Genomic DNA, 24,547 nt, shown 5'->3' with positions numbered 1-24,547 from the left:
GACCGCCGGGCTTTCTAGTATGTTTTTTAAGGCAGTCGAGACTAGGTTGTAGCCTTGAGGCAACCTCAGATTTGGGCACAAGTTCATCTTGCTGGGGAAACCGGAAGTGACAGCACAATGCCGCTTGTTGGTCTGGACCGCTGTCTGACTCCCTGGTCTTCCTCCATCCCAGAGGCGCCTTGTTCACCTTGTTCATAGTCCTCGCAGTGCGGAGTCCCTCCAGGTGGGGCTCGGGCTCTCAGATACCACACGTAGGTCGTTCAGGGACATGAGCACTTTTCAAATGTTGTGTGATTTCTTTTAGATCAGCTTTTTGGAAACTCCTTTTCCCTTTGAAGTCCATGATTTTTTACAAGTAGCTTTCAATTTAATTTTTAAAATGGTAATTATTTTTCCCAACTTTGTTGATATAATTAACCCGTAACGTTATATAAGCTCATGGTGTACAGTGTGATGACTTGATAACATTTATATGTTTCAAAATGATTATCCCAGTAAGCTTCGTTGACATCCATCACCTGACATAATTACCATTTCTTTTTTTGTGTTGAGAACATTTAAGTTCTACTCCCCTAGTAACTTTGAAGTATATAAATACAGCGTTACTAATTATAGTCACCATGCTGTACATGAGGTCCCCAGAATTTACTCATGTCATATCTGAAAGTTTATAAGCTTTGGCTTATATCTCACCATTTCCCCTACCTTTTAGCTCCTGGTAAATGTCATTCTACTCTCTGTTTCTGTGAGTTTAGTTTTTTTAGCTTCTACATGTAAGTGATCATAACAGTGTTTTTCTTTCTCGTTCTGGCTTATTTTACTTAGCATAATACATCCACGTTGTCACAAATGGCATGATTCCCTTCTTTCTCATGGTTGAATAATATTCTTGTGTGTGTGTGAGTATGTGTGTCTATGTTACATCTTAATCCATTCAACCATGGACACTTAACTGGCTTTCGAGGCTTGGCTATTGTGAATAATGCTACAATGAACATGGGGTGCAGCTGTTTCTCTGAGATAGTGATTTTGTTTCCTTTGGGTTTATATCCAGAACGTGGATTCCTGGATCATTTGCTAGTTCTATTTTTAATTTTTTGAGGAACTTCTGTGGTCTTTTTCATAGTGGCTTCACCAGTTTACATTCCTACCAACAGTGCACAGGTTTCTTTTTATTCCTTGTTTTTGTTTGTGTTTTAGCGATAGAGACAGAGAGGGACGGACAGGCAGGCAGGGAGAGGGATGAAGACGCATCAGTTCTTCGTTGCGACGCCTTAGTTGTTCATTGATTGCTTTCTCATATGTGCCTTGACCTAGGGGACTACAGCAGAGTGAGTGGGACCCCTTGCTCAAGCCAGCAACCATAGGGTCATGTCTATGATCTCACGCTCAAACCTGGGTCCTCTGCATCCCAGTCCATCGTTCCATCCACTGCGCCACCGCCTGGTCAGGCTTTTCCTTATTTTTTGATAATGGCCATTCTAAGAGGTGTGAGGTGATAATCTCATTGAGGTTTTGATTTGCATTTCCAGAAATTTTTTTTTTCCAGATTATTTCATTGTTAGTGTATGGAAATGCAACTGGTTTTTATATGTTGATTTTGTATCCTGTTGTTTTACTAAATTTATGGATTAATTCTAACAGTTTTTTTTAATGGAGTTGCCGTAATAATTCTTTTCATTTAGAGACTGAGATTTTGAACTAAGAAAGTTACAGATTCTAAGATAGTGTTTATGAGGATATGAGGGTGGGGCAGGAGAGACACATCTCGGAGAAGAATGTAAGAACAAATACTTGAATTCTTTAGATGAAACCTCAGACCCCTCCCCCCCAAACGATGTTCTTTTGCTACTGCCTTCTGTTATCTAACAAACATTAATTTAACCTAGGTGATTGGCAGAATAAATTACCCCACCACATGCCTGGATTTGATTTTCTTTCCCAGGACTGACTGTGTTAGTGGCTTGCTCTGCCAAAAACAAAATAAATAGACTGGATTTTGTAATAGCTAAATATTTTGCAGCTTGCAGTAGTTTTTGGCATTTCCTTTACTAGCAAATAAATTATTCAGTATTATATCAAACTGCGGTGATGCTTTTTTTATACATATACTACTGCAATAATAGGAATTATAACCTGTTATATCAGAAAATTGGCATTTTGAAATTAAGTCAAACCGTGGCATTTAGTCAGGAGCTAATGTTTTAGTAAAAGAGGGAAGTAACTCACACCTCACCGTTGAAACTTTGCTGTAGACCTTTTTATGAAAGTTTTTGAAAGTCGATGAATCTTTTTTTTTTTTATAATTTTTCTATTGATTTGGGGGGAGAGAGAGGGAAGGAGGGAGGGAAAAGCATCAACTTAGTCCACTTCGTTGTGCACTCATTGGTTGTTTCTCATCTGTGCCCTGACTGGAGATCAAACCCGCGGCCCTGGGACACCGGGACGACGCCATCTCCACTGAGCCACCTGGTCAAGGCTGAAACTCGACTGACCTTTTTGGTCTAATTCAGTTTGTATATGGACTAGCGCTATGTTTTTGAGAGATTTTAGTGTCGAAGTGTGGGATGCATCAAAACAATGAAGGAGGATCTATCAGTAGATAATTTTGAGGGAGCAATGTGACTAACACTAAGATTAAATATATCACCTGGTCAGGCGGCAGTGCAGTAGATAGAGCATCAGACTAGGATGCGGAGGACCCAGGTTCAAAACCCCGAGGTCACCAGCTTGAGCGCGGGCTTATCTGGTTTGAGCAAGGCTCACCAGCTTGAGCCCAAGGTTGCTGGCCTGAGCAAGGGGTCACTCACTCTGCTGTAGCCAAGGCTCATACGAGAGGGCAATCAATGAAAACTAAGGAACCGCAACAAAGAATTGATACTTCTCATCTCTCTCCCTTCCTGTCTGTCCCTATCTGTCCTTCTCTCTGTTTCTCTCTGTCTCTGTCACACACACACACACACACACATACGGTATATTATTAACGATTTAGAGTAGAATAGGGCAATTTTCCAATAGTGAGGGTTATGGAGAGAATTAGAAAAGACATAATTATTTACAAGTCTGCCTGGGTCATATGAAATGGATTATGTGATCTTCTGATTCTCTGATCAGAAGTTAAAAGTTCCACTCCTTTTTTCTTGGTGTTTGTCTTTTCTAGATTGTCAAAAGAGTGGGGAACAGTGAGGAAACACCAATGATCGGAGATAAAGTTTATGTCCATTACAAAGGAACATTGTCAAATGGAAAGAAGTTTGATTCCAGTCGTGATAGAAACGAGCCATTTGTCTTTAGTGTTGGCAAAGGTAAGAGGGTATTTTGGGGGCTGTGTTTTGCTTAGATTTGTGGCTATTTATATTATATAGGAGCTAGTGGGTCCTAGCCTTACCAAAAGTAAAAGTCTTTTGAAACAGTAGTTCTCAAATCATGGTCCCTGAATCCCTGGGGGTTCCTGCGATCCTTTTAAGAGGTCCATAGTGTCATTTTATTTTATTTTATTTTTTTTGTATTTTTCTGAAGCTGGAAATGGGGAGAGACAGTCAGACTCCCGCATGTGCCCGACCGGGATCCATCCGGCACACCCACCAGGGGCGACGCTCTGCCCACCAGGGGGCAATGCTCTGCCCCTCCGGGGCGTCGCTCTGCCGCGACCAGAGCCACTCTAGCGCCTGGGGCAGAGGCCAAGGAGCCATCCCCAGCGCCTGGGCCATCTTTGCTCCAATGGAGCCTTGGCTGCAGGAGGGGAAGAGAGAAACAGAGAGGAAGGAGGGGGGGGGGGGTGGAGAAGCAAATGGGCGCTTCTCCTATGTGCCCTGGCCAGGAATCGAACCCGGGTCCCCTGCACGCCAGGCTGACGCTCTACCGCTGAGCCAACCGGCCAGGGCCAGTGTCAAATTATTTTTATAATAAGAATGCTAAGGTGTTAGTTATCTTTTTACTGTGTTGACACGTGTGCTGATGGTACAAGGCCTGCGGTAGTAAAAATCGCTGATGCCTTGGCACGGATTTAGGCAGTGGCACCAAACTACCAGCTCCGTGTGTCCTCTCCTGCCCTCATTTACTGTTTCAATTAGAAAACAAGGGCAGCCAGTTTCACTTAAGAGCGTCTTAGGTACAGTAGAAACAGTACTATTTTATCAAGTCCTAACCCTTCAGTTCCGCATTGTCTCACTGCTCGTGACGGAAGGGGAAGCACACTGCATACCCAAGTACGACGTGATCTCTGAAACGCACCTGTGCATTTGCTTTAGTTGGGAGCTGAACTGGCTGCAGCTTTTCCCCCATGAAACACGATTTGTATTAGAAAGGGCGAAAACTGTGATTATTCATTATTAGACAGGTATTTTCTTGAATATGAATGAAACAACCTGTTACTTCAAGAACTGACAAATGAAAATAAGTTTTGGATACTCAAAGGGGCTTTGAGCTTGACAGCTTCTTGAAACATAAAAGACTTCTGATATGATCAATGGGATAACGCACATGATTTAAAAAATATTATGTAGCCCTTGCCAGTTGGCTTAGTGGTTAGAACGTTGGTCCAGTGTATGGACATCCCAGTTTCAATTCCCGGTCAAGGCCCACAAGAGAAGTGACCGTCTGCTTCTCTCCCTCTTTTTCTCCCTCTTCCCCTCCCAGTGGCTCAGTTGGTTCGAGCTTTGGCCCTGGGCACTGAGGATAGCTCGGCAATAAAAATAGCTTGGTTGATTTGAGCATCAGCCCCAGATGGGATTGCTGGGTGGATCCCAGTTCAGGGCACATGTGGGAGTCTAACTCCCCTCTCACTTAGAAAAAAAAAGAAAAGGAAATCAATATTTTTCTCCCATGACCAATGCAAGGTATAAAGTAATGCATGAGTAAGAGATCCATTCAAGGTGCAAACCAGACGAATGGATTTTGCTTTAGTAAAATATAAAGAGTTTATTGTTACGTTTTCAGGTTCTACATTGCATCTAACCTTTATGAAACTACTATTTGTCTGGTTTTGATTTAGTATCAGATGATTAATTCATAATTATCTGAAAAGGCTATTAAAATACTCCTGCCTTGGCCGGGTAGCTCAATTGGTTAGGCAGGCGTCCCCAAACTATGGCCCGCGGGCCGCATGCAGCCCCCTGAGCCCATTTATCTGGCCCCCGCCGCACTTCCAGAAGGGGCACCTCTTTCATTGGTGGTCAGTGAGAGGAGCACTGTATGTGGCAGCCCTCCAACGGTCTTGAGGGACAGTGAACTGGCCCCCTGTGTAAAAAGTTTGGGGACCCCTGGGTTAGAGGGTCGTCCCAATACGCCAAGGTTGTTGGTTTGATCCCTGGCCAGGGCACATATGGGAAGCAACCAGTGACAGAAATAAGTGGAACAACAAGTTGATCTCACTCTCTTTTCTACCCTTTTTCTTTCCCTCCCTATCTCTTTCCCTTCCTCCTTATTTCTTTCCCTCCCTCTCTCTCTCCTTTCCTCTCACTCTCTTCCCACTCCCCCTCTTTCCCTCTCTCAAAATCAGTAAATTTGAATGAATGAAATAAATTTTAAAAATTAAATACTCCTACCTTTTTCAACTGTCCATTTTTGTGAGGTTGGTTTTTTTTGCCATGTATATCAACCAAAATTGCAACAGATGAATGTAAAAGTAGGTATGAAAATCCAGTTATCTTTTACTAAGTCAGACATATTTATTTTTTATTTTTATTTTTTATTTTTCTGAAGCTGGAAACGGGGAGAGACAGACTCCCGCATGCGCCCGACCGGGATCCACCTGGCATGCCCACCAGGGGGCGACGCTCTGCCCACCAGGGGGCGATGCTCTGCCCCTCCGGGGCATCTCTCTGCCACGACCAGAGCCACTCTAGCGCCTGGGGCAGAGGCCAAGGAGCCATCCCCAGCGCCCGGGCCATCTTTGCTCCAATGGAGCCTTGGCTGCGGGAGGGGAAGAGAGAGACAGAGAGGAAGGGGGGGTGGAGAAGCAAATGGGTGCTTCTCCTATGTGCCCTGCCCGGGAATCGAACCCGGGTCCCCTGCACGCCAGGCCGACGCTCTACCGCTGAGCCAACCGGCCAGGGCCCTAAGTCAGACATATTTTACATTTGTAGAATTACAAAACAATGTCACTTTCCTCGCTAATCTTTTTTTTTAAGTTACAGGAGGGGAGATATAACAGACTCCCAGATGCCCCCAACCAGAATATACCTGACAATTCTGTCTAGGGCTGATGTTTGAATCAACAAGCTATTCTCAGTGCCTGAGGCAGATAATCTGAGCTAGTCTCAGCACCCAGGGCCAATGCTTGAACCATTTAAGCCACTGGCTGCTGGAGGAGAAGAGAGAGAAGGGAATGGGAGTGGGAGGGGGAGAGAAGCCGATGGTTGCTTCTCATGTATGCTGTGACCGGGCATCGAACCCAGCACACCTGCCTGCGGGGCCGACGCTCTATCTACTGAGCCAATCGGCCAGACACTAATTTTTTTTGGTCTTGGAAAATATAGTTAGTTTTCATAAAAAGTTATTTTAACATAATGAGGTTCTTTTTATTTAAATAAACTGATATATCTACTTTTATTTTTAATATGGGAGTTATCTGTAGATATAAAGTAAAAATTTGGGGTCTTCAGTTTTAAAGATGTAAAGAAGTCCTTGGAGGGAAGTGATTAATAACCATTCTTTTCAAGTCTTAAAAATGCGATTTTTACTAATTTCTTTTCAAATGCTTTTTAAATATCTTCAGCTAACTCAATATTCTTATTTATTGAATCTTGTAAGAAAATTATAGTCCGTACATGAAATTGAACTTTGGGGAGCATGTTGCCTGTTGAAAAGTTGTGGCTAAATTACAATGTCTTTTTCATTCATCTCCCCTTGACCTTTTTCTACAGCCCTTTCCCCTACTCTTTCTCTAGTAAACACCATCCTGTTTTCTTTGTTTATGAATTTTTCTTTTTTGCTTAATTCCTTCATTTTTTTTTACCTAGCCCCCCAGCCTCCCTCCCCTCTGACAACGGTCAGTCTGTTCTCTGTAACTATGGGTCTGTTTCTCTTTTGTTTGTTAGTTTACTTTGTTCATTGGATTCCACATATAAGTGAATGTACAATATGTTTTTATTCATATTTGCTCGAGGTATGACAGACTTCTAGTTCATTCCCAGATTAAGCACAGGAGAAAAGGGGCTCAGGGTTTAATTCTTTTTCCTGCCTCACAACATCATTGAATTGTGAGCTAAGTAGTGATCTGGGAAAGGAAGCATCAAGTGAGGAACTAAGGAGTTGAAGTCTTCCTGCCTGCCTGCCACCCGGCTTCTCTGGTTCTCACAGGTGTTTGTGTCCCAGCCCTTCCGCTCCCTGCCCTGCTGTTCTCTCTCCAGGCTCTGGTGCTGGCTATGCGCTGCCCCCTCCTTTGGGTCCTCAGTGATCTCAGGGCTCACGTGAGATTACCCTTGTGTTTCAATAAGATAGCAATCAAAATCTAATACCATTCGTTTTCATGTATCAGATACTAATGACAGTTAAATTAAAATGTTTTTTCATTTTTGTTGATATAGGGATGTGAACCTCAAGGGCCAGCATCATGGCTGTGACATTAGTTTAGATCAGTGGTAGTCAACCTGGTCCCTACCACCTACTAGGGGGCACTCCAGCTTTCATGGTGGGCGGTAGCAGAGCAACCAAAGTATAAATAAAAAGATAGATTTAACTATAGTAAGTTATTTTATAAAGATTTATTCTGCCAAACTTAGCAAAAATCCGACATAAAGTACTTGGTAAGTAATTATTATTATATGCTTAAACTTGCTGTAACTCTGCTTTATAAATTTTATAAAGTAAAGTTACTTCCCTACTTTATAAATCACCATTACTGTGGAACCGGTGGGCGGTTAGAAAATTTTACTACTAACAGAGATACAAAAGTGGGTGGTAGGTATAAAAAGGTTGACTCCCTGGCCCTGGCCGGTTGGCTCAGTGGTAGAGCGTCGGCCTGGCGTGCAGAAGTCCCTGGTTCGATTCCCGGCCAGGGCACACAGGAGAAGCGCCCATCTGCTTCTCCACCTCCCCTCTCCTTCCTCTCTGTCTCTCTCTTCCCCTCCCGCAGCCGAGGCTCCATTGGAGCAAAGATGGCCCGGGCACTGGGGATGGCTCCTTGGCCTCTGCCCCAGGCGCTAGAGTGGCTCTGGTCACGGCAGAGCGATGCCCCGGAGGGGCAGAGCATTGCCCCCTGGTGGGCAGAGCGTCGCCCCCTGGTGGGCGTGCCAGGTGGATCCCGGTCAGGCGTATGCGGGAGTCTGTCTGACTGTCTCTCCCCATTTCTAGCTTCAGAAAAATACAAAAAAAAAAAAAAAAAAAAAAAGGTTGACTCCCCCGGTTTAGATGATCTCAGAGTGAATGGCCATAGCAGACCTTTTTGTTCCCACATCCCTAAAATCTAACTCTTATCTTCTGAATTTCTGTCTGCAAGAAGTTGATGGATTTAAGATGTCTTCTCTCAGCAATTATCTTTGCAAGTAGACTTAAGTGTTCCCTACATAGGAGACACAGTCCTTTCCCCAGGACCTCTAAAGAAGAAATGCAAAGTTGCTAACCCAAGTTAGCATTAAAGCCCAAACCTGTGTCTTGACATGTTTTGCTTACTGCCTGGTCTGTTTTTATGTTTTTCTATATCCCACTTGATGCTTTTATTTTATCTATCAATCTATCTATCTATTTTAGCGAGAGAGAGAGAGAAGAGAAAGAGAGAGAGAGAGAGGAGAGAGAGAGAGAGACAGGAAAGGAGGGAGAGTGAGAAGCATCAAATCATAGTCGTGGTACTTTAGTTGCTCACTGATTGTTTCTCACGCATGCCTTGATGGGGGGGGGCATGGCTCCAGCTGAGCCAGTGACCCCTTGCTCAAGCCAATGACCTTGAGCTCCAGCCAGCAACCTTGGGCTTCAAGCCAGCAACCATGGGATCACATCTATGATTCCATTCTCAAGTCAGCAACACTGCACCCAAGCCAGATGAGCCCACGCTCAAGCCTGCGACCTCAGTGCTTGAACCTGGGTCCTTAGCATCCCAGGTCAAAACTTTATCCACTGTGTCACCACTGGTCAGGGCCTACTTGATGCTTTTGAAGTGACAGTGAGCTTCTAAGCTCTCATGGATGGTGTCAGATATCTACCTGAAGACTTATATTTAACCAGAAGTCGAATTTAATTTAAAACACTGCTTTATTTATTTTTTATTATTTTATTTATTTATTTTTTTGTGGTAGAGACAGGGAGTGTCAGAGAGAGGGACAGATAGGGACAGACAGGGAGGGAGAGAGATGAGAAACATCAATTGAATGGACCCACTCTTCTCTGCTAAATAATGTTTCTTTGGATGACTTTCTCTGCAGCCAAGTAGAAACAAGTGCATCAGAAGTGTTTGTGGCATGATACACTAATAACTTTTTAAATTAATAGTAATAGAGATGTGGCCTGACCAGGTGGTGGTGCAATGGATAAAGCATTGGTTTGAGATGTTGAGGACCCAGGTTCCAAACCCCGAGGTCACTGACTTGAGCATGGGCTCATCTGGTTCGAGTGCTGGATCACCAGCTTGAGTGTGGGGTTGCTGGCTTGAGCCTAAGGTCGCTGGCTTGAACCCAAAGGTCGCTGGCTTGGCTGGAGCCCTTCAGTCAAAACACATATGAGAAAGCAGTCAGTGAACAACTAAGGTGCCACAACTATGAGTTGATAACTTCTCATTTCTCTCTCTCCCTGTCTGTCTCTGTCCCTCCATATCTATCTTTCTCTCACTAAAAAATAAATAAATAAAAAATAATAGTAATAGAGATGTGTGAAGATGGCATCATAGGTAAAGTCTGTGCTCACCTCCCACGACCACATCAAAATTACAACTAAACTACAGAACAGCCGTCATTGAGAACCACCTGAAGTCCAGCTGAATACAAGTCCTACAACTAAGGGCACAGAGGAGAAGCCACGTTGGACTGGTAAGCGTGGAGCTGCTGAAGAGCTTGGCCCACACCCGCACAGGGCGGTTGAAAACTAGGGGGGATACCATGGCTGCGGAGGCCCTCTCTGAAGAGCAAGGGGGTCCCAGCCCCAGGTTTCAGTGCTGGGAAAAGAAGTCCCCTTAGATCCGGCTGTGAAGACCAGCAGGGGTTGCGCTGAGTGAGACGGAGGGCTGCTGGAGGCCCAGTGCACAGGCTTTCTTGGACTTGCTTGCTCCGAGCTCCAGGGCGGGGGCAGCAACTCAGTAAGTGCCAGAGAGATATAGGAAGGAACTTGTTGGTCTGACTGAGGGCTGAGGGCTGGAGGGGCAGCTTTCTCCCAGGCAGAAGTAGTGGCAGAGGCCATTGCTCCTTTACTGAGTCCTCCCCCTGGAGGCTCCAAAGCTCTGGCTAATACTGTTTGCCCCGCCCTGGTGGTTCCCTGAGACCCCACTTCATCCCAACTTTCAGGCCCACCCAAGTCATTTCCAGTGGCTTTTCCATACAAATGGCTTGTCCTGAGGACTTTCCTTCAATCTCTCACAGGTTCACAAACTCCAGACAAGCAGCATCTGGCCTCGGTGTGCCCTGTACCTCTTGCTAAGTGGTCCCAAGCCTGGCACGAGTGGCAGCCAGCATTAGTTTGCAGCTTAGCCCCTCCCAGGCACCTCCAAGCCCAGCACAAGTGGCACCCATCAGCAGATCACTTTGTTGCTTATACCAGGTGGCCCCAGACAGAACAAAGGAAGCAGCTGAACTTAACATACATCAGAGCTTGTCCAAAGAAGCCCAGGACCAACACACCTAGTGGCCAGCTTTATACCACATCAGAGCACTACCCAACCACCTCCACAAATGACATACCCAAAGGGCAGGCTTAGCAAGCACCAGAGCCCTGCTAAAGCGAACAACCCTATTCTGTGGGGTCAGTCCCTGCTTCTCTGCTGTAGTCCTTGCCAGTCCTCACAGCCAATCAGCCTGAGAGCCAGTCCCTGCCATTGATGTGTCAGCAGTAATCCAGCTCAGCTACAGCAGGAGGGCTCACAAGGGATACACCTGGAGCCACTCTACTAAGACCAGGACATGTGGCAGCTCCACCCAGTACATAGAAGCAAACACAGGGAGCCAGCCACAATGAGGAGACAAACATGTTCCAAGTGAAGAACAGGACAGACTCCAGAAAAAAAACTAAACAAAATGGAGACAAGCAATCTATCAGGTGCAGAGTTCAAAACACTGGTTGTAAGGATGCTCATTGAACTCGGTGAGAAATTTAACAAAGAGATAGGAAACACTGAAAAGAGAAAATTTAAAAGAACCAGCCAGAAATTAATATGCTAGAGGGAATCAACAGAAGATCAGAAGAAGCAGAGGATTAAGTTACGATTTGGAATACAAGGTAGCAGAAAACAATCAGAACGGGAAAAAGAAAAAAAAGAATCCATCTGACCAGGCAGTGGCAGTGGATAGAGCACTGGACTGGGACGTGGAGGACTCAGGTTCAAAACCCCGAGATCGTCAGCTTGAGCACGGGCTCATCTGGTTTGAGCAAGGCTCACCAGCTTGAGCCCAAGGTCTCTGGCTTGAGCAAGGGGTCACTTGGTCTGCTGTAGCCCCCCCACCCCCGTCAAGGCACATATGAGAAAGCAATCAATGAACAACTAAGGGGCTGCAACAAAGAACTGATACTTCTCACCTCTCTCCCTTCCTGTCTGTCTGTCCCTATCTGTCCCTCTCTCTGTTTCTCTCTGTCACACAAAAAAACCCAGAAAAACAAATCCAAAGTTTGTTTGGATTTACAAACAACTACTTTGCTTTAGGCTACTTTAAGGGCCCTGGAATAACATCAAGTGTAACAACGTTCTCATCATAGGGGTACCAGAAGAGCAAGACAGAGATCAAGGGATTGAAAACCTGTTTGAAGGCCCTGGCCTGTTAGCCCAGGTGGCTAAGAACATTGTCCCAAAACAACAGTCTTGCAGGTTTGACCCCCCTCCCCTCTCTCACTTCTCTCTCTACCTCTGAAAGTCAATAGGAGTGAAGCCCTGGCTGGATAGCTCTGGAGCGCCATCCCAGAGCACAGGGGTTGCCGGTTCGATTCCCAGTCAGGGCACGTACAGGAGCAGCTTGATGTTCCTGTCTCAAAAAAGAAAGAAGAAAGAGAGAGAAAGAAAGGAAGGAGGGAAGGAGGGATAAAGAAAAGAAAGAAAGGAGGGATAGAGAGAGAGAAAAAAAAAGAGAAGAAACCTGTTGGAAGAAATCATGATGGAAAATTTTTTCTAACATATAAGTCCAGGAAGCACAGAGTCCCATACAAGATGAATCCAAAGAAGCCCATACAAAGGTACATCATGATTAAAATGGCAAAGGTCAGTAACAGAGTATTAAAAACAGCAAGACCAAAGCAGTTACCTGTGAAGGAACTCATGTAAGACTGTCAGCTGATTTCTCAACAGAAACTGTAGGCCAGAAGGGACTGGCATGAAATACTCAAAGTGACGAAAAGTAAGGGCCCACAACCAAGATTCCCCAGCAAAGCCAGCATTTAGAATTGAAGGCCAGATAAAGAGCTACTCAGACAAGCAACACCTCAAGGGGTTCATCATCACTAAACCAGTATTACAAAAAATGTTAACGTGTCTTCTTTAAGAAGAAGGGAAAAAAGATTTAAAATGTGAATAATAAAATGGCAGTAACTACATGCCTATCAATAATTACTCTAAATGTAAATGGGTTAAATGCTTCAATCAAAAGACATAGGTGCCCTGACCAGGCGGTGGCGCAGTGGATAAAGCGTAGGACTGGGATGCGGAAGGACCCAGGTTCGAGACCCCAGGGTTGCCAGTTTGAGCGCGGGCTCATCTGGCTTGAGCAAAAAGCTCAGTAGCATGGTCTCAAGGTCACTGGCTAGAGCGGGGGGTTACTCAGTCTGCTGAAGACCCACGGTCATGGCACATATGAGAAAGCAATCAATGAACAACTACGGTGTCGCAATGAAAAACTGATGTTTGATGCTTCTCATCTCTCTCCGTTCCTGTCTGTCCCTATCTATCCCTCTATCTGACTCTCTCTCTATCCCTGTAAAAAAAAAAAAGACATAGGTGGCTGAGGGGATAAGAAAACAAGGTTTATAAACAGGCTGTCTACAAGAGATTCATTTCAGAACAAAAGAAATGCATAGACTGAAAGGGATAGAAAAAGATATTCTATGGAAGTTGAAGCAAGCTAGAAAAGCTGGGGTAGCAATACTTTCATCAGACAAAACAGGCTTCCAAGCAAAGGCCATATCAAGACAAAGAGTGACCCAGCATTCCCCTTCTGGATATTTACTCCAAACACTAATTTGTAGACATACATCCCTGTGTTCATTGCAACATCATTTACAATATTCAAGATTTAGAAGGAAACTAAATATCCATCAATAGATTGGATCAATAAGAGATGAGATGTATGTATATAAAGTGGAATATGGCCTTGGCCTGTTGGCTCCCACAGCCAGGGCTCAGTTGGAGCAAGTTGGCCCCTGGCACTGAAGATGGCTTCATGGCCTCGCCTCAGGTGCTCAAATAGCTCCAAGCAATGGAGCAATGGCCCTAGGTAGGCAGAGCATCACCCCCTAGGCCCTTGCCAGGTGGATCCCAGTTGGGGCACATGTGGGAGTCTCTCTGCCTCCCCGCTTCTCACGAAAAAATTTTAAATTAAAGTATGCCTTAGCCATAAAAAAATGAAATCTTGCCATATGCAACGTGGACAGACCTAGAGAGTGTTACATTAAGTAAAATAAGTCAGAGAAAGAAAAATGCCGTATGATTTCACTTCTGTGCAGGATCTAAAGAGCAAAATAAATGAACAAATGAAACAGACTCAGACACAGAACGTTTCAGAGGGATGACTGAGAAGGGGGCAGGAGTAAGACGTGCAAGTTGCCAGCTACAGAAGCAGTTTCAGGACGGCAAGTACAGCGTGGGGAGTGTGGTCACTATGTAGTACTAGGTATGGTGGCAGGTGTACAGCCTTATCTGGGGGAGCACACTTTCTGAGGCTAAATGTTTAATCACGGTGTTGTACACCTGGGGCGAAGATAATGTGTGCCAGCTGTCACTGAAAATAAAAATTATTTTAAAAACTTAACCTACCAACCACAGTCCTGATTGTGTCAGGTAAGAGGTCTTTATAATACAACAAAAAGTTGTAAAGATTTAGGTCCAAAATTGTTCACTGAAACTTTATAATAGTAAAAAAAAAAAAAAAAAGGCAAACAACTGACATGTTTATTAATGGGAGTAATAAAATTGTAATATATCCAAAAGATGAAATAGTATATAGTTATTAGAAGTCATGTCTTCAAGCCTTGGCTTGGTAGCACAGTCGGTTAGAGTGTTACCCAAGTACACCAAGGTTGCGGGTCCCATCCCCGGTCAGGGCACATGCAGGAACCAGCCAGTGAATGCGTAAGCAAGGGGAACAGCAAATCCATGTTTCTCCCTCTCCCTCTTTCTCTAAATTTATTTTTAAGAATTTAAAAACAGTTATGTTTTCAGATACTATCCTCTAACAAGAAAAATGTTCATGTAATACGAAATATAAAGAGCAGATGATAGCCTCACCAGGCAGTGGCGCAGTGGATAGAGTGTTTGACCGGGACACAGAGGACCCAGGTTCAAAACCCCGAGGTCGCCAGCTTGAGTGCAGGCTCACCAACTTGAGCATGGGGTCTCTGACTTGAGCGTGGCATCATAGACATGACCCCATGGTCTTTGGCTTGAGCCCAAAGGTTGCTGGCTTGAAGCCCAAGGTTGCTGGCTTGAGCAAGGGGTCACTCGCTCTGCTGTAGCCCCCATGCCCCCACCCCCTTGGTCAAGGCACATACGAGAAAGCAGTCAATGAACAACTAAGGAGCTGCATTGAAGAATTGATGCTTCTCATCTCTCTCCCTTCCTGTCTCTGCCCCTATCTGTCCCTTTTCCTGTCTTTCTGTCTGTCACACAAAAAAGGGCAGACTATAAAACCAAATAAACTATGACCAGACTTTTAAGAATGTAAAGATTTGCTATGCAAAGTCTACAAAAAATATAATTTGAAGGAAATGAACCAAGAAATTGACACTTTACCCTAGGTGCTGAGATTTGAGGTCTTTTTTATTGTATTCTTTGTGCTTTTCTATACTTTCTAAGAGTTCTGTAATTAATATTTTTTTATATATCAGGGTGGAATGCTTGCTTTTTGATAAAAGAGTCCCAGTGTTGGTGATACTAGAAACACGCCTGTGTCCGTATCATCCTGGCTCTTTTCTGTGTGTTTTATTCAGTAAGCGAAGCTTTCACATTCTCAGGTGAGGAGAAAAGCAAAGGCCCGGGCACGGTTTATTTGGCCTGGGGCTCCTGTGGACTTAACCAACAGGTTGGCGTTTCTAGCGTCTAAGGCCAGCATACAGGTCATCTGTGAATTAAGCTTTTGCTGCTTACACCAACCCTCACCCTTGGGCAGACCTTCCTCATTTATACACTGCTTTAGTGTTTACCACACTTTGTTTAAAAAGAAGAAACAGTACACAGGTTTTTCTCCTCCACTGGGCATACTGCTATACTGCCTGTTCCTTGGAAGAAAGAAGGGAACGGCCACCTCTGAGTTCTTAGTGCCCAGCAGGCCTCTGCTCCTCAGTAGTTGGCTAAACATCTTGAACAGATAGACCGGAGAACCCCCACAGTATAAAAATTTCCTGAAGGAGTGGGTAAGATAGTTGTCTTAAAATATCAGTTGATGGTGCCTGACCTGTGGTGGCACAGTGGATAAAGCGTGGACCTGGAACACTGAGGTCGCCAGTTCAAAACCCTGCGCTTGTCTGGTCAAAGCACATATGAGTGTTGATGCTTCCTGCTCCTCCCCCTTCTCTCTTTACCTCTCTCCCTCCCTCTCTCCCTCCCTCCTTCCTCTCTAAAATGAATAAAATCTTTAAAAAATGTATCAGTTAATGGTTGAAAAAATTGTTCTCTTTGGCCCACACTGAAACCTGTCAGTCTTTGGAGAGCGTCAGCGACAAGAAAGCAGCCTGTCACAGCAGGTGGGACGCTTTCCTGATGGTCGGGGCCTCTTGTGCAGGAGGGCCGTGCGTGGACATATGAATTGATGCAGCCATCTTAGAAGGGCAGTGGGCATCATCTGCCAAACTGGAAATGCACATAGCCTTTGCACTTCTGGCACTTACCTTCCAAACAGACTTGCACAAAGCAGGCAAACATGGGGACAAATGTCCTTATTAGAGCACTGTTGGTGCTATGTGTCCCAATAGGAGAGGGACTGGGATGGTACGCTGGCTGACGTATTTGTATTTTCAGTGATTGTAATGAACGTTATCCTTTATTAAATACGTATTCCATGCCAGGCACTATGTCGTGCATTTGACGTATTCTGTTTAATAATTCTTATAACAATTTTATGGCAGGTACTATATTATGGTAGCTACTGGTATCTGTTATTACTTAACAGAAGTTAAAGAACTTGCATAAGGTCAGATAACTATAAAGTAAGGGGTAGACTTGGTATTTAAAGCCAGGCGGTCTGAGGTTCAAGCAGGCTACTTTGAACCTCTAAAATGCATATTCTCATTTCTGTTGGCAGAGAAAGATCAAAATACAGATGATCCTTGGCTTACTGTGGTTTGACTTACAATTTCTCACAATGTAGAAAAGCAATGCACAGTCGGTAGAAACTGGCTGGACTAGACTGATATTCGGTAGGTTGGTGCATTAAATGCATTTCCACTTAGTCTATTTTCTGCTTACATTGGGTTGACCCATGTATACTGCCATCCTAAGTTGAGGAGCATTTATTTATTAAATAAAAAAGCAGTTCAGAACCAAATGTATAGTATGCTATCATTTGTGATTTAAAAAGCAGCAGCACATACTGGGAGGATACAAAAGAAACCTAACCGGAAATGTTTGACCTTTTTTTATCTTTCACTTTATATATTTTTCATGTGTTTTGATAAATAGGCATATATTATATAAACTTTAAGATAAGTGTATCTGATACTTTGAGAAGTTATAACACGGAAAACAAAGCTGAGGTCATGAGTCTCAAATGCTTTGTCCCTCTTGCCACTTACACACCTTCGTATAGGGTCCCCCTCCCGTTACCCTGCCGCCAGCTCTCAGTTCAAGACACACGCTCTCCAGAATTCACTTCCTCTGGGGCTCATCGTTTACCCGGTCTCACTTTCAATACTTAAGTTTTTTTATTGACCTATAAAATTAAATTTTATCTTAATTTTATATTTTACCCTTGGCTTATTTTAAGAGGAGATGATATAGGCTAAAATATGGTTCTGTAGTTGAGCAGTAAGATTAACTTTAGTTTCCCGCAATGAGGCAAACAAAAAAAAATCTGAATTCTGTGGTTCTTGTGATCTGACAAAAAGACACATACCCTTTTGTTTTTATTTTTTAGAAAAAAGAATTTTTCCTTATGCTAATTTTTAAGGAAAAAAAGCTGTTTCATGGTCTCTTTCATGCAGTTGATTCTTGTCTGTTATCTCTTATTTGTTGTTTTTCTCTCCCCAACTAAATTTTATGCTTTCTTAGGACAAATTTCATTTTTATACGCTTTTGTTTCATCTCTGCCTAGAAAACACTCATTTATTATTATGGTTGAAATTATAAATTAAGCAACAACTGCAACCCAACTACATTTCAAAGATTATATTCCACCTTTCAAAGACTTAATCTCAAGATGGTGAGAAATTGATACTTTTTCCTCCTCAGCAGAGTCTCTTCTGATAGCCCTCAAGAAAAAATCATAATTTATTTCTCAGTGTGTAGCTTTTACTGAGTGCTTCTGTAGACCTTATTTCCTAGCTGAGTATGTAGTGTAAAGAATTGGAAATTTGTTTCAACTTTTGTGTTATGACAGTTCAATCTTTTTAAATATGGCCTATAGCTGTTGTTAAAACAGAGACAACTGGTCCAAAGTGGAGTCACTTGGGCTAAGCTGCACATCAGCAAACCAAGACTTAACCTAACATAATTGCAGTTTCGGTCTTACCTTTTCCTTTCTCTTAGGCCAGGTTATCAAGGCGTGGGACATCGGGGTGGCTACCATGAAGAAAGGAGAGATTTGCCATATGCTATGCAAACCGGAATATGCATATGGCTCGGCTGGCAATGTCCCCAAAATTCCCTCCAACGCAACTCTCTTTTTTGAGGTAAGGCTCTGTGATGCTGTCTTGTCAGCATCTGCTCTGCTGTAGTGCTGGTTCTGAAGCAACAGGCAGGGGAGCAAGGAGCTAAGCTTGCTGTTGAGAATGAGATCCAATTTATTTCTTTTGGAGCTTGGCTTCTTGAATTGTTTCCCACAAACCCAAGGGGTGTGTGCCAGCGCTTTCTTAGAAACGTGTCTCTGGCACAGAAAGGTCATATTCAAATAAACAAGCGACCAGGCTTAGGAATAAAGGTCTGGTCAGTTGTGTGAGTATGACGTATTAAAGCTGACCAGAAGACAGACTGGGACTGTGGGACAGAGAGGTTGAAAGAGGCCTCAATCGAGTTGAAAAGTATTTTCCTATTATAAAGGTTTACAAATGTCACAGATCTCATTAGACACAGTAGGGGGTGATAGTAAGTTATTCATCGTGTGGTGAATTGCACATATTTATATTTGGTCAAACCTGATTTTTAAATCAAGGGAGGGATATTCTTGAAACTCTGTAACTATGGTAGGTAAAAGACACCCTTGGGTGGTTATAGGCCTGATTTTGTAGGATTTATTCTTACATTTTAAGAAGGGAATTCCGTGAGTCTGGAATGGGAAAGGGGTGGTCTCTGGAGTCAGACAAAATAGTTTCGGGCCAGCACTCTGTAGCTCTGGCGCTCTGCCCAGCAAGCAGTTTCCTAGTACTTCCTGTCTGCCGGGGCTCCGCTCCCCACAGGGTGTGGTCCCAGACACTGTCATTACAGGAGGGTTCTCTCCAGGTATCAGAGGTGCAGCGTTCGGTTTTTCCTCCTCTTCCAGTGACTAAGATGCACGTATACATATAAATGTAAATATGAGTGAGTTTTATTTTGTATAATGAAAGGAGGAGGGTTGCCCTGGCCTGTAAGTATGTTGAATTGGCTTTGTTTGCTCTTTTCTCAGCCAAATCTTTTTCCTTTCTAGATTGAGCTCCTTGATTTCAAAGGAGAGGATCTGTTTGAAGATGGAGGCATTATCCGAAGAATCAAACACAAAGGGGAAGGCTATTCATACCCCAACGAGGGAGCCAAGGTGGAAAGTAAGCACGTGGGGGTGGGGGGGGCTCCGTGGATGTGGATGAAATGGAGATTTCTTTCTTCAGACCTGTTTATAGAAATGACTATATTGAATGTGTCTCAAGAATTCATTTTAAATTTGATAATTATTTGATAACGATTTAATTTAGTAAATACTTACTCAACGTGCACGTGCCAGGTGCTGTGCCAGCCCCTACAAACTTGGACAAACGTGAATAAAAGGATAGGCCATCCGTCAAGGGATTCTTACTCTCTGGACTCCTTACCCTAAATACTTATTCATTTATTCCTCACAGTAGCCCGATATGGTAAGGGTTAGTTTCCCAAGATGAGAACAGTGTGTTTAGAGACATTATGTACATTGCCGGTTGCAGAGTTACTGTACAGAGCAGTCGACTGTAAGGCCCCTTAGTCCTCTCAACCCCGTCCCACCGGCTGTCTTCAAGGTAAAGGGGTTTGTCATTTTAGTTTGATCAAATTGGACGATAGTGCTCATTCTGTCCTACATCATGGTGGAGGCCTGGGTTCAAGGTCTGCCTTGCCATTTGTTGAGTGACCTGAGGCTATCCTGTTTTTCCATTTGCTAAATTGGGAGTAAGGACACTGCTGAGGACTAGGATGACGAATCACTCTCCTCCCAGGGCACGCTGTGCAGACCGCTGTGCGCGCCGCCCGCTTGTCAGTCACTGCTGTGACGGGCATCTGCCCATTTCCCCGTACTGCGGTGCGCCAGCTCTAGGAGATTCTCGTCCTTCTGTTTTCAGCGTCACCTGCAGTGCCTCACACACATGTTCATAAATGCTTTCTGCACGGTTAAATGTTGGAAGTACTTCAAAAAAAGAGTTGTGAGAAAACGGAGGAATGGTTTCATTAAGAAAAAAATTCAAATCACTAAACAAGGATGGCACCACGAATAAAAGGCCTGTGTTAAAATAAAGAGTTCATTTAAAACTGTAAACTAGAATAGCTTATTTTCTCATCTCTAATATTGTATATACCACTTTGGACCCATATTTCATTTCTACGAGCCTGGCAAATTAGTCCAAATTAGTTGTGTGTTTTTTTGGTAATTGGAAATACATAATTATCAATAGTATTACTGTTTACCTAGTTATCACTCACAGTAAGATTTACAGGAAACGAAGAAGAGCTCAGATGTGTAACGCTGGAGAGATGCCCAGACCCGGAATCGGGGATACCTCCGGCTTCCGCTGGCTCTAACTGGCCCTTGCCTCTCTGAGCTTCCACTCTTCTTACACACTGCGGCAGGCGGTTCATGAAAGGTGCAAGAAAGATAGAAAATTGTCTACCGTTTATTAACAAGCACTTAAAAAAGCTTCTGTATACCATGTATTTAAAATTTTAATTATGAAAAATGTCAAACATATACAAAAGTAGGTACTTTTTTCCTATGATACAGTGACTCCCCACATTCGACAATTTATAATATATTAGAGCTGGAAGATTTTTGTCAACTAAATAAAAAGGAAAAAAATTTCTTTTTCCTAAGTGAGACGCAGGGGAAGCAGAGAGATAGATGTCTGCATGTGCCGTGATCAGGATCCACCCAGCAAACCTCCTATAGGGCAGTGCTCTGCATCTGAGGCCACAACTCTGTTGTTTGGCAACTGAGCTATTTCAGCACCTGAGGCAAGACCATGGAGCCATCCTCAGTACCCGGAGCCTACTTGCTCCAATTAAGCCATGGCTGTGGGAGAAGAGAGAGGGAGAGAAGGGAAGGGGACGGGTGGAGAAGCAGATGGTCGCTTCTCCTGTGTGCTCTGACCAGAAATCAAACCTGGGACATCCACACCCAGGGCCATAAGCCAGCTGGTCAAGGCCCAGGAAAATTTTTTTAAAAATTAAAAGGAGGCCCTGGCCTGTTGGCTCAGCGGTAGAGCGTCGGCCTGGCATGTGGAAGTCCTGGGTTCAATTCCTGGCCAGGGCACACAGGAGAAGCGCCCATCTGTTTCTCTATCCTTCCCCCTCTCCTTTCTCTCTTTCTCTCTCTTCCCCTCCCGCAGCCAAGGCTCCATTGGAGCAAAGTTGGCCTGGGTGCTAAGGATGGCTCCATGGCCTCGTCTCAGGCACTAGAATGGCTCTGATTGCAGCGGAGCAGCATCCCAGATGGGCAGAGCCTTGCCCCCGATGGGCATGCTGGGTGGATCCTGGTAAGGCTCATGCGGGAGTCTGTCTGACTGCCTCCCTGCTTCTCACTTCAGAAAAATAAAAAAATAAAAGGAGAACCTTTTCCCAGTTATGAACAGTATCACAAAACTACCACTGCAGAATCAACTTTGGAGCAGGCTAAATTAAATCAAATCATGCTTTTGATGATATTTCAATGAGTCATTTTTAAAAACTTTTTGTTTTTATATAATTTTCAACTTAGAGAAAAGTTGTAAAACTAGTACAGAGAATCCCTTATATACTTCATCCAACTGTTTCTAATTTAAACATCTTACCGAACCACAGTACATTTACCAAAATCAGGAAACTAACACTGATACAATACTATTAACTTTTCAACAGATCTTGCTTGGATTTCACCAGTTGCCACACTGACGTCCTCTCTCTGGTCCATGATCATGTTCAGGACCCAACATTGCATTTACTTACCATGTCTCTCCCTAGTCCACTCCAGGCTGAGGCTTCGTCAGTCTTGGTGTGCTTTTCATGACATTCGTGAACACTTTTGTAAGACAGCTGACCAGTGATGCTGTAGAATATCCCTCCGTTTGGGTTTGTCTGATGTTTTCCCATGATTATATTAAGGTTATGCCTTTTTGGAGAAATACTACATAAGTGATGTTGTGCCCTTCTCGTTATCAAGAGGTACAGGATGTTGGAGTCTCATTGCTAGTGATGTGACTTGAGTCACTTGGTAGAGGCGGGGCCTGTCATGTTTCTCCCCTGTAAAGTGACTGTGTCTTCCCTTTGTCATTACTAGGTATCTCATTGGGAGGGCAATACTAGAAGACTGTGCAAACATCTTTGGCATAGCACCTTCACACGCTGATTATAATTAACATCCATGCATGGTTTTTGCATGCAGCATTTCTTAGTGTGGTATTTTCCTAATAGTGATTTCTTTAAATATTTAATGTTTCTTCTATATTTAGTTGGAATTAGCAGCCTCTTCTCCCCTGTTTACTCAGTTGATTTCTATCATTATGGACCCATGGGCATTTATTTTATTGTGTAGATTTTTGTACACTACTCTTCTTATTTTGTTTTTTTGTTTTGGGGTTTTTTTGTTGTTTTTTTTACAGAGAGAGTCAGAGAGAGGGATAGACAGGGACAGACAGACAGGAACGGAGAGAGATGAGAAGCATCAATCATCAGTTTTTCGTTGTGACACCTTAGTTTTTCATTGATTGCTTTCTCATATATGCCTTGACCGCAGGCCTTCAGCAGACCGAGTAACCCCTTGCTCAAGCCAACGACTTTGGGTCCCAGCTGGTGAGCTTTGCTCAAGCCAGATGAGCGCGGGGTCTCGAACCTGGGTCCTCCACATCCCAGTCTGACGCTCCATCCACTGCGCCACTGCCTGGTCAGGCCTCTTCTTATTTTGTTGCTCTCATTGCCCCACCATTGTCCATTGGAGGCTCTCCTTCAGCGGGGTTACTGTTTCCTGTTACCATCTCTTCGTGGGTTTTAGGCACCTTTTTTTCTTTGGACACCACAGCTGCCCTAGACCCATTTTGTCATTCCGCTGCCCCAGGACTCAAATGAACCATTTCCCAAGGAACTCTGATTTCTCTTATTGGAGAATGGTATTTATAAAGTAAGATCTGAGTGCTGGGTTTACTCATGCTCTGGAATGTTACTGCTTCTAGAACTTCTTAGCAGACAGAGCTAGGAAGTGCATGGACCTCAGTATGCATAGACACACATCTGCGTGTATTTCTCTACTGGTCTGTGTGTACTTTGAAAACCACGGTCCATCCTGACGCTTCCCGTCCCAGTCCAGTGCCGTAGCTGGATGTCCTCGCCCTCTTCCTCTGCTCGTTTGAAACTGCTTTCTCCCCAAGTGAGAAACTTGGCTCTCGTCATCTATACTATATTTATTTGTTCAATCACAGTATATACAGAAAGTAGTTTCAGAATTACCAACTCATGCACGCCCTGTGAAAAATAAATTTCCTAAGTAGGAGATATTTGTGTATCGTTCTCTTTGTTATTAGCCGTATAGCATACATTGAAAACACTGTTTTCCAACTTAGGTTAGTTCTTTTCTTCCTCACTTCCTTCATTAGGGTGTTACACATTTGTGAAAGCTGTATTTATTTGTTATATTTGCATTCCACCTGCGGTTTCCCCCACACTCAGGATCATTGTAATTATTCTTTTTGGGTGGCAGGGGGGTGGATATGGGAAGCATTACCATGAAATTCCAAACTGCCGTCACCCCTCAGTATCCTCGGGGAGTTGATTCCAGGACATACTGTATTCCCCCCAGATCCCGGTAGACAACCAAAATCTGCTGATGCTCAAGTCCCTTATATAAAATGGTACTTGGCCTGACCAGGCGGTGGCACAGTGGATGGAGTGTCAGACTGGGATGTGGAGGGCCCGGGTTCAAGACCCCAAGGTCGCCAGCTTGAGCACGGGCTCATCTGGTTTGAGCAAAGCTCACCAGGTTGGACCCAAGGTCGCTGGCTTGAGCAAGGGGTCATTCGGTCTGCTGGAGGCCCACGGTCAAGGCACATATGAGAGTGCACCTTCAACTAAGGTGTCACAACAAAAAACTGATGATTGATGCTTCTCATCTCTCTCCATTCCCTGTCTGTCCCTCTCTCTGACTCTCTCTGTCTCTGTAAAAAAAAAAAAAAAAAAAAGGTACTTGCAGGTAACCTAAAAACATTTTTCCTTATACTTTAAATCATCTCTAGATTACTTAGAATACCTAATGCAATATAATTGCTCTGCAAATAGTTGTTACACCGTTTTGTTTAGAATAATGACATAAAATAAAAGTCTGCATGTTCAGTACAGACGCAATCATCACAGGCCTAACCATTTAGTGCACGTTAGCAACAGTGTAACTTTCCCCCCCCCTGAATGTTTTTTTACCTTCAGGTGGGGAGGGCCAACTTGATACAAAAGGCCCAGGAGTGCTGCCTCCACCTCCTGCCTACTGACCTGTTCTCATTTCCCCATTATGTCCTCCTGTAGGTCATCAGCCTCCTCATTTCTGGTTTATTTGTGTATTTCTTCTGCAGAAATGAGCAGATACATGTATTTTTTTTCTTATATCCCCATCCTTTTTGCAAGAAGAGCAATATACTATGAATGGAATATTTAAAATGTAGGTGAATA

At 43.8% G+C, this 24,547-nt stretch overlaps 1 protein-coding gene and 1 long non-coding RNA gene across 3 annotated transcripts in view; one reads left to right on the top strand and one right to left on the bottom strand.

Annotated features, from left to right (window-relative positions):
- The window catches only part of FKBP5 (FKBP prolyl isomerase 5), a 116,028-nt gene that overhangs the window by 58,194 nt on the left and 33,287 nt on the right, over positions 1–24,547 (top strand). For both annotated transcript variants that reach the window (XM_066234957.1, XM_066235036.1), the window contains exons 3-5: positions 3,161–3,305; positions 18,020–18,162; positions 19,113–19,227. In XM_066234957.1, coding sequence (XP_066091054.1) covers positions 3,161–3,305; positions 18,020–18,162; positions 19,113–19,227 — 403 coding nt within the window. The remainder of the gene's footprint in view (positions 1–3,160; positions 3,306–18,019; positions 18,163–19,112; positions 19,228–24,547) is intronic.
- LOC136308016 (uncharacterized) lies at positions 19,168–23,696 on the bottom strand. The gene is made up of 4 exons (XR_010726039.1): positions 21,845–23,696; positions 20,348–20,485; positions 19,386–19,425; positions 19,168–19,292 (listed from the first exon to the last, which is right to left on the bottom strand). It is a non-coding gene; the product is annotated as an uncharacterized lncRNA (long non-coding RNA).

This window comes from Saccopteryx bilineata, chromosome 1, assembly GCF_036850765.1.
Source record: "Saccopteryx bilineata isolate mSacBil1 chromosome 1, mSacBil1_pri_phased_curated, whole genome shotgun sequence".
Lineage (NCBI taxonomy): Eukaryota > Metazoa > Chordata > Mammalia > Chiroptera > Emballonuridae > Saccopteryx > Saccopteryx bilineata.
The sequence above is the reverse complement of the archived record's forward strand: the minus strand, read 5'-3'. Positions and strand labels throughout refer to the sequence as shown.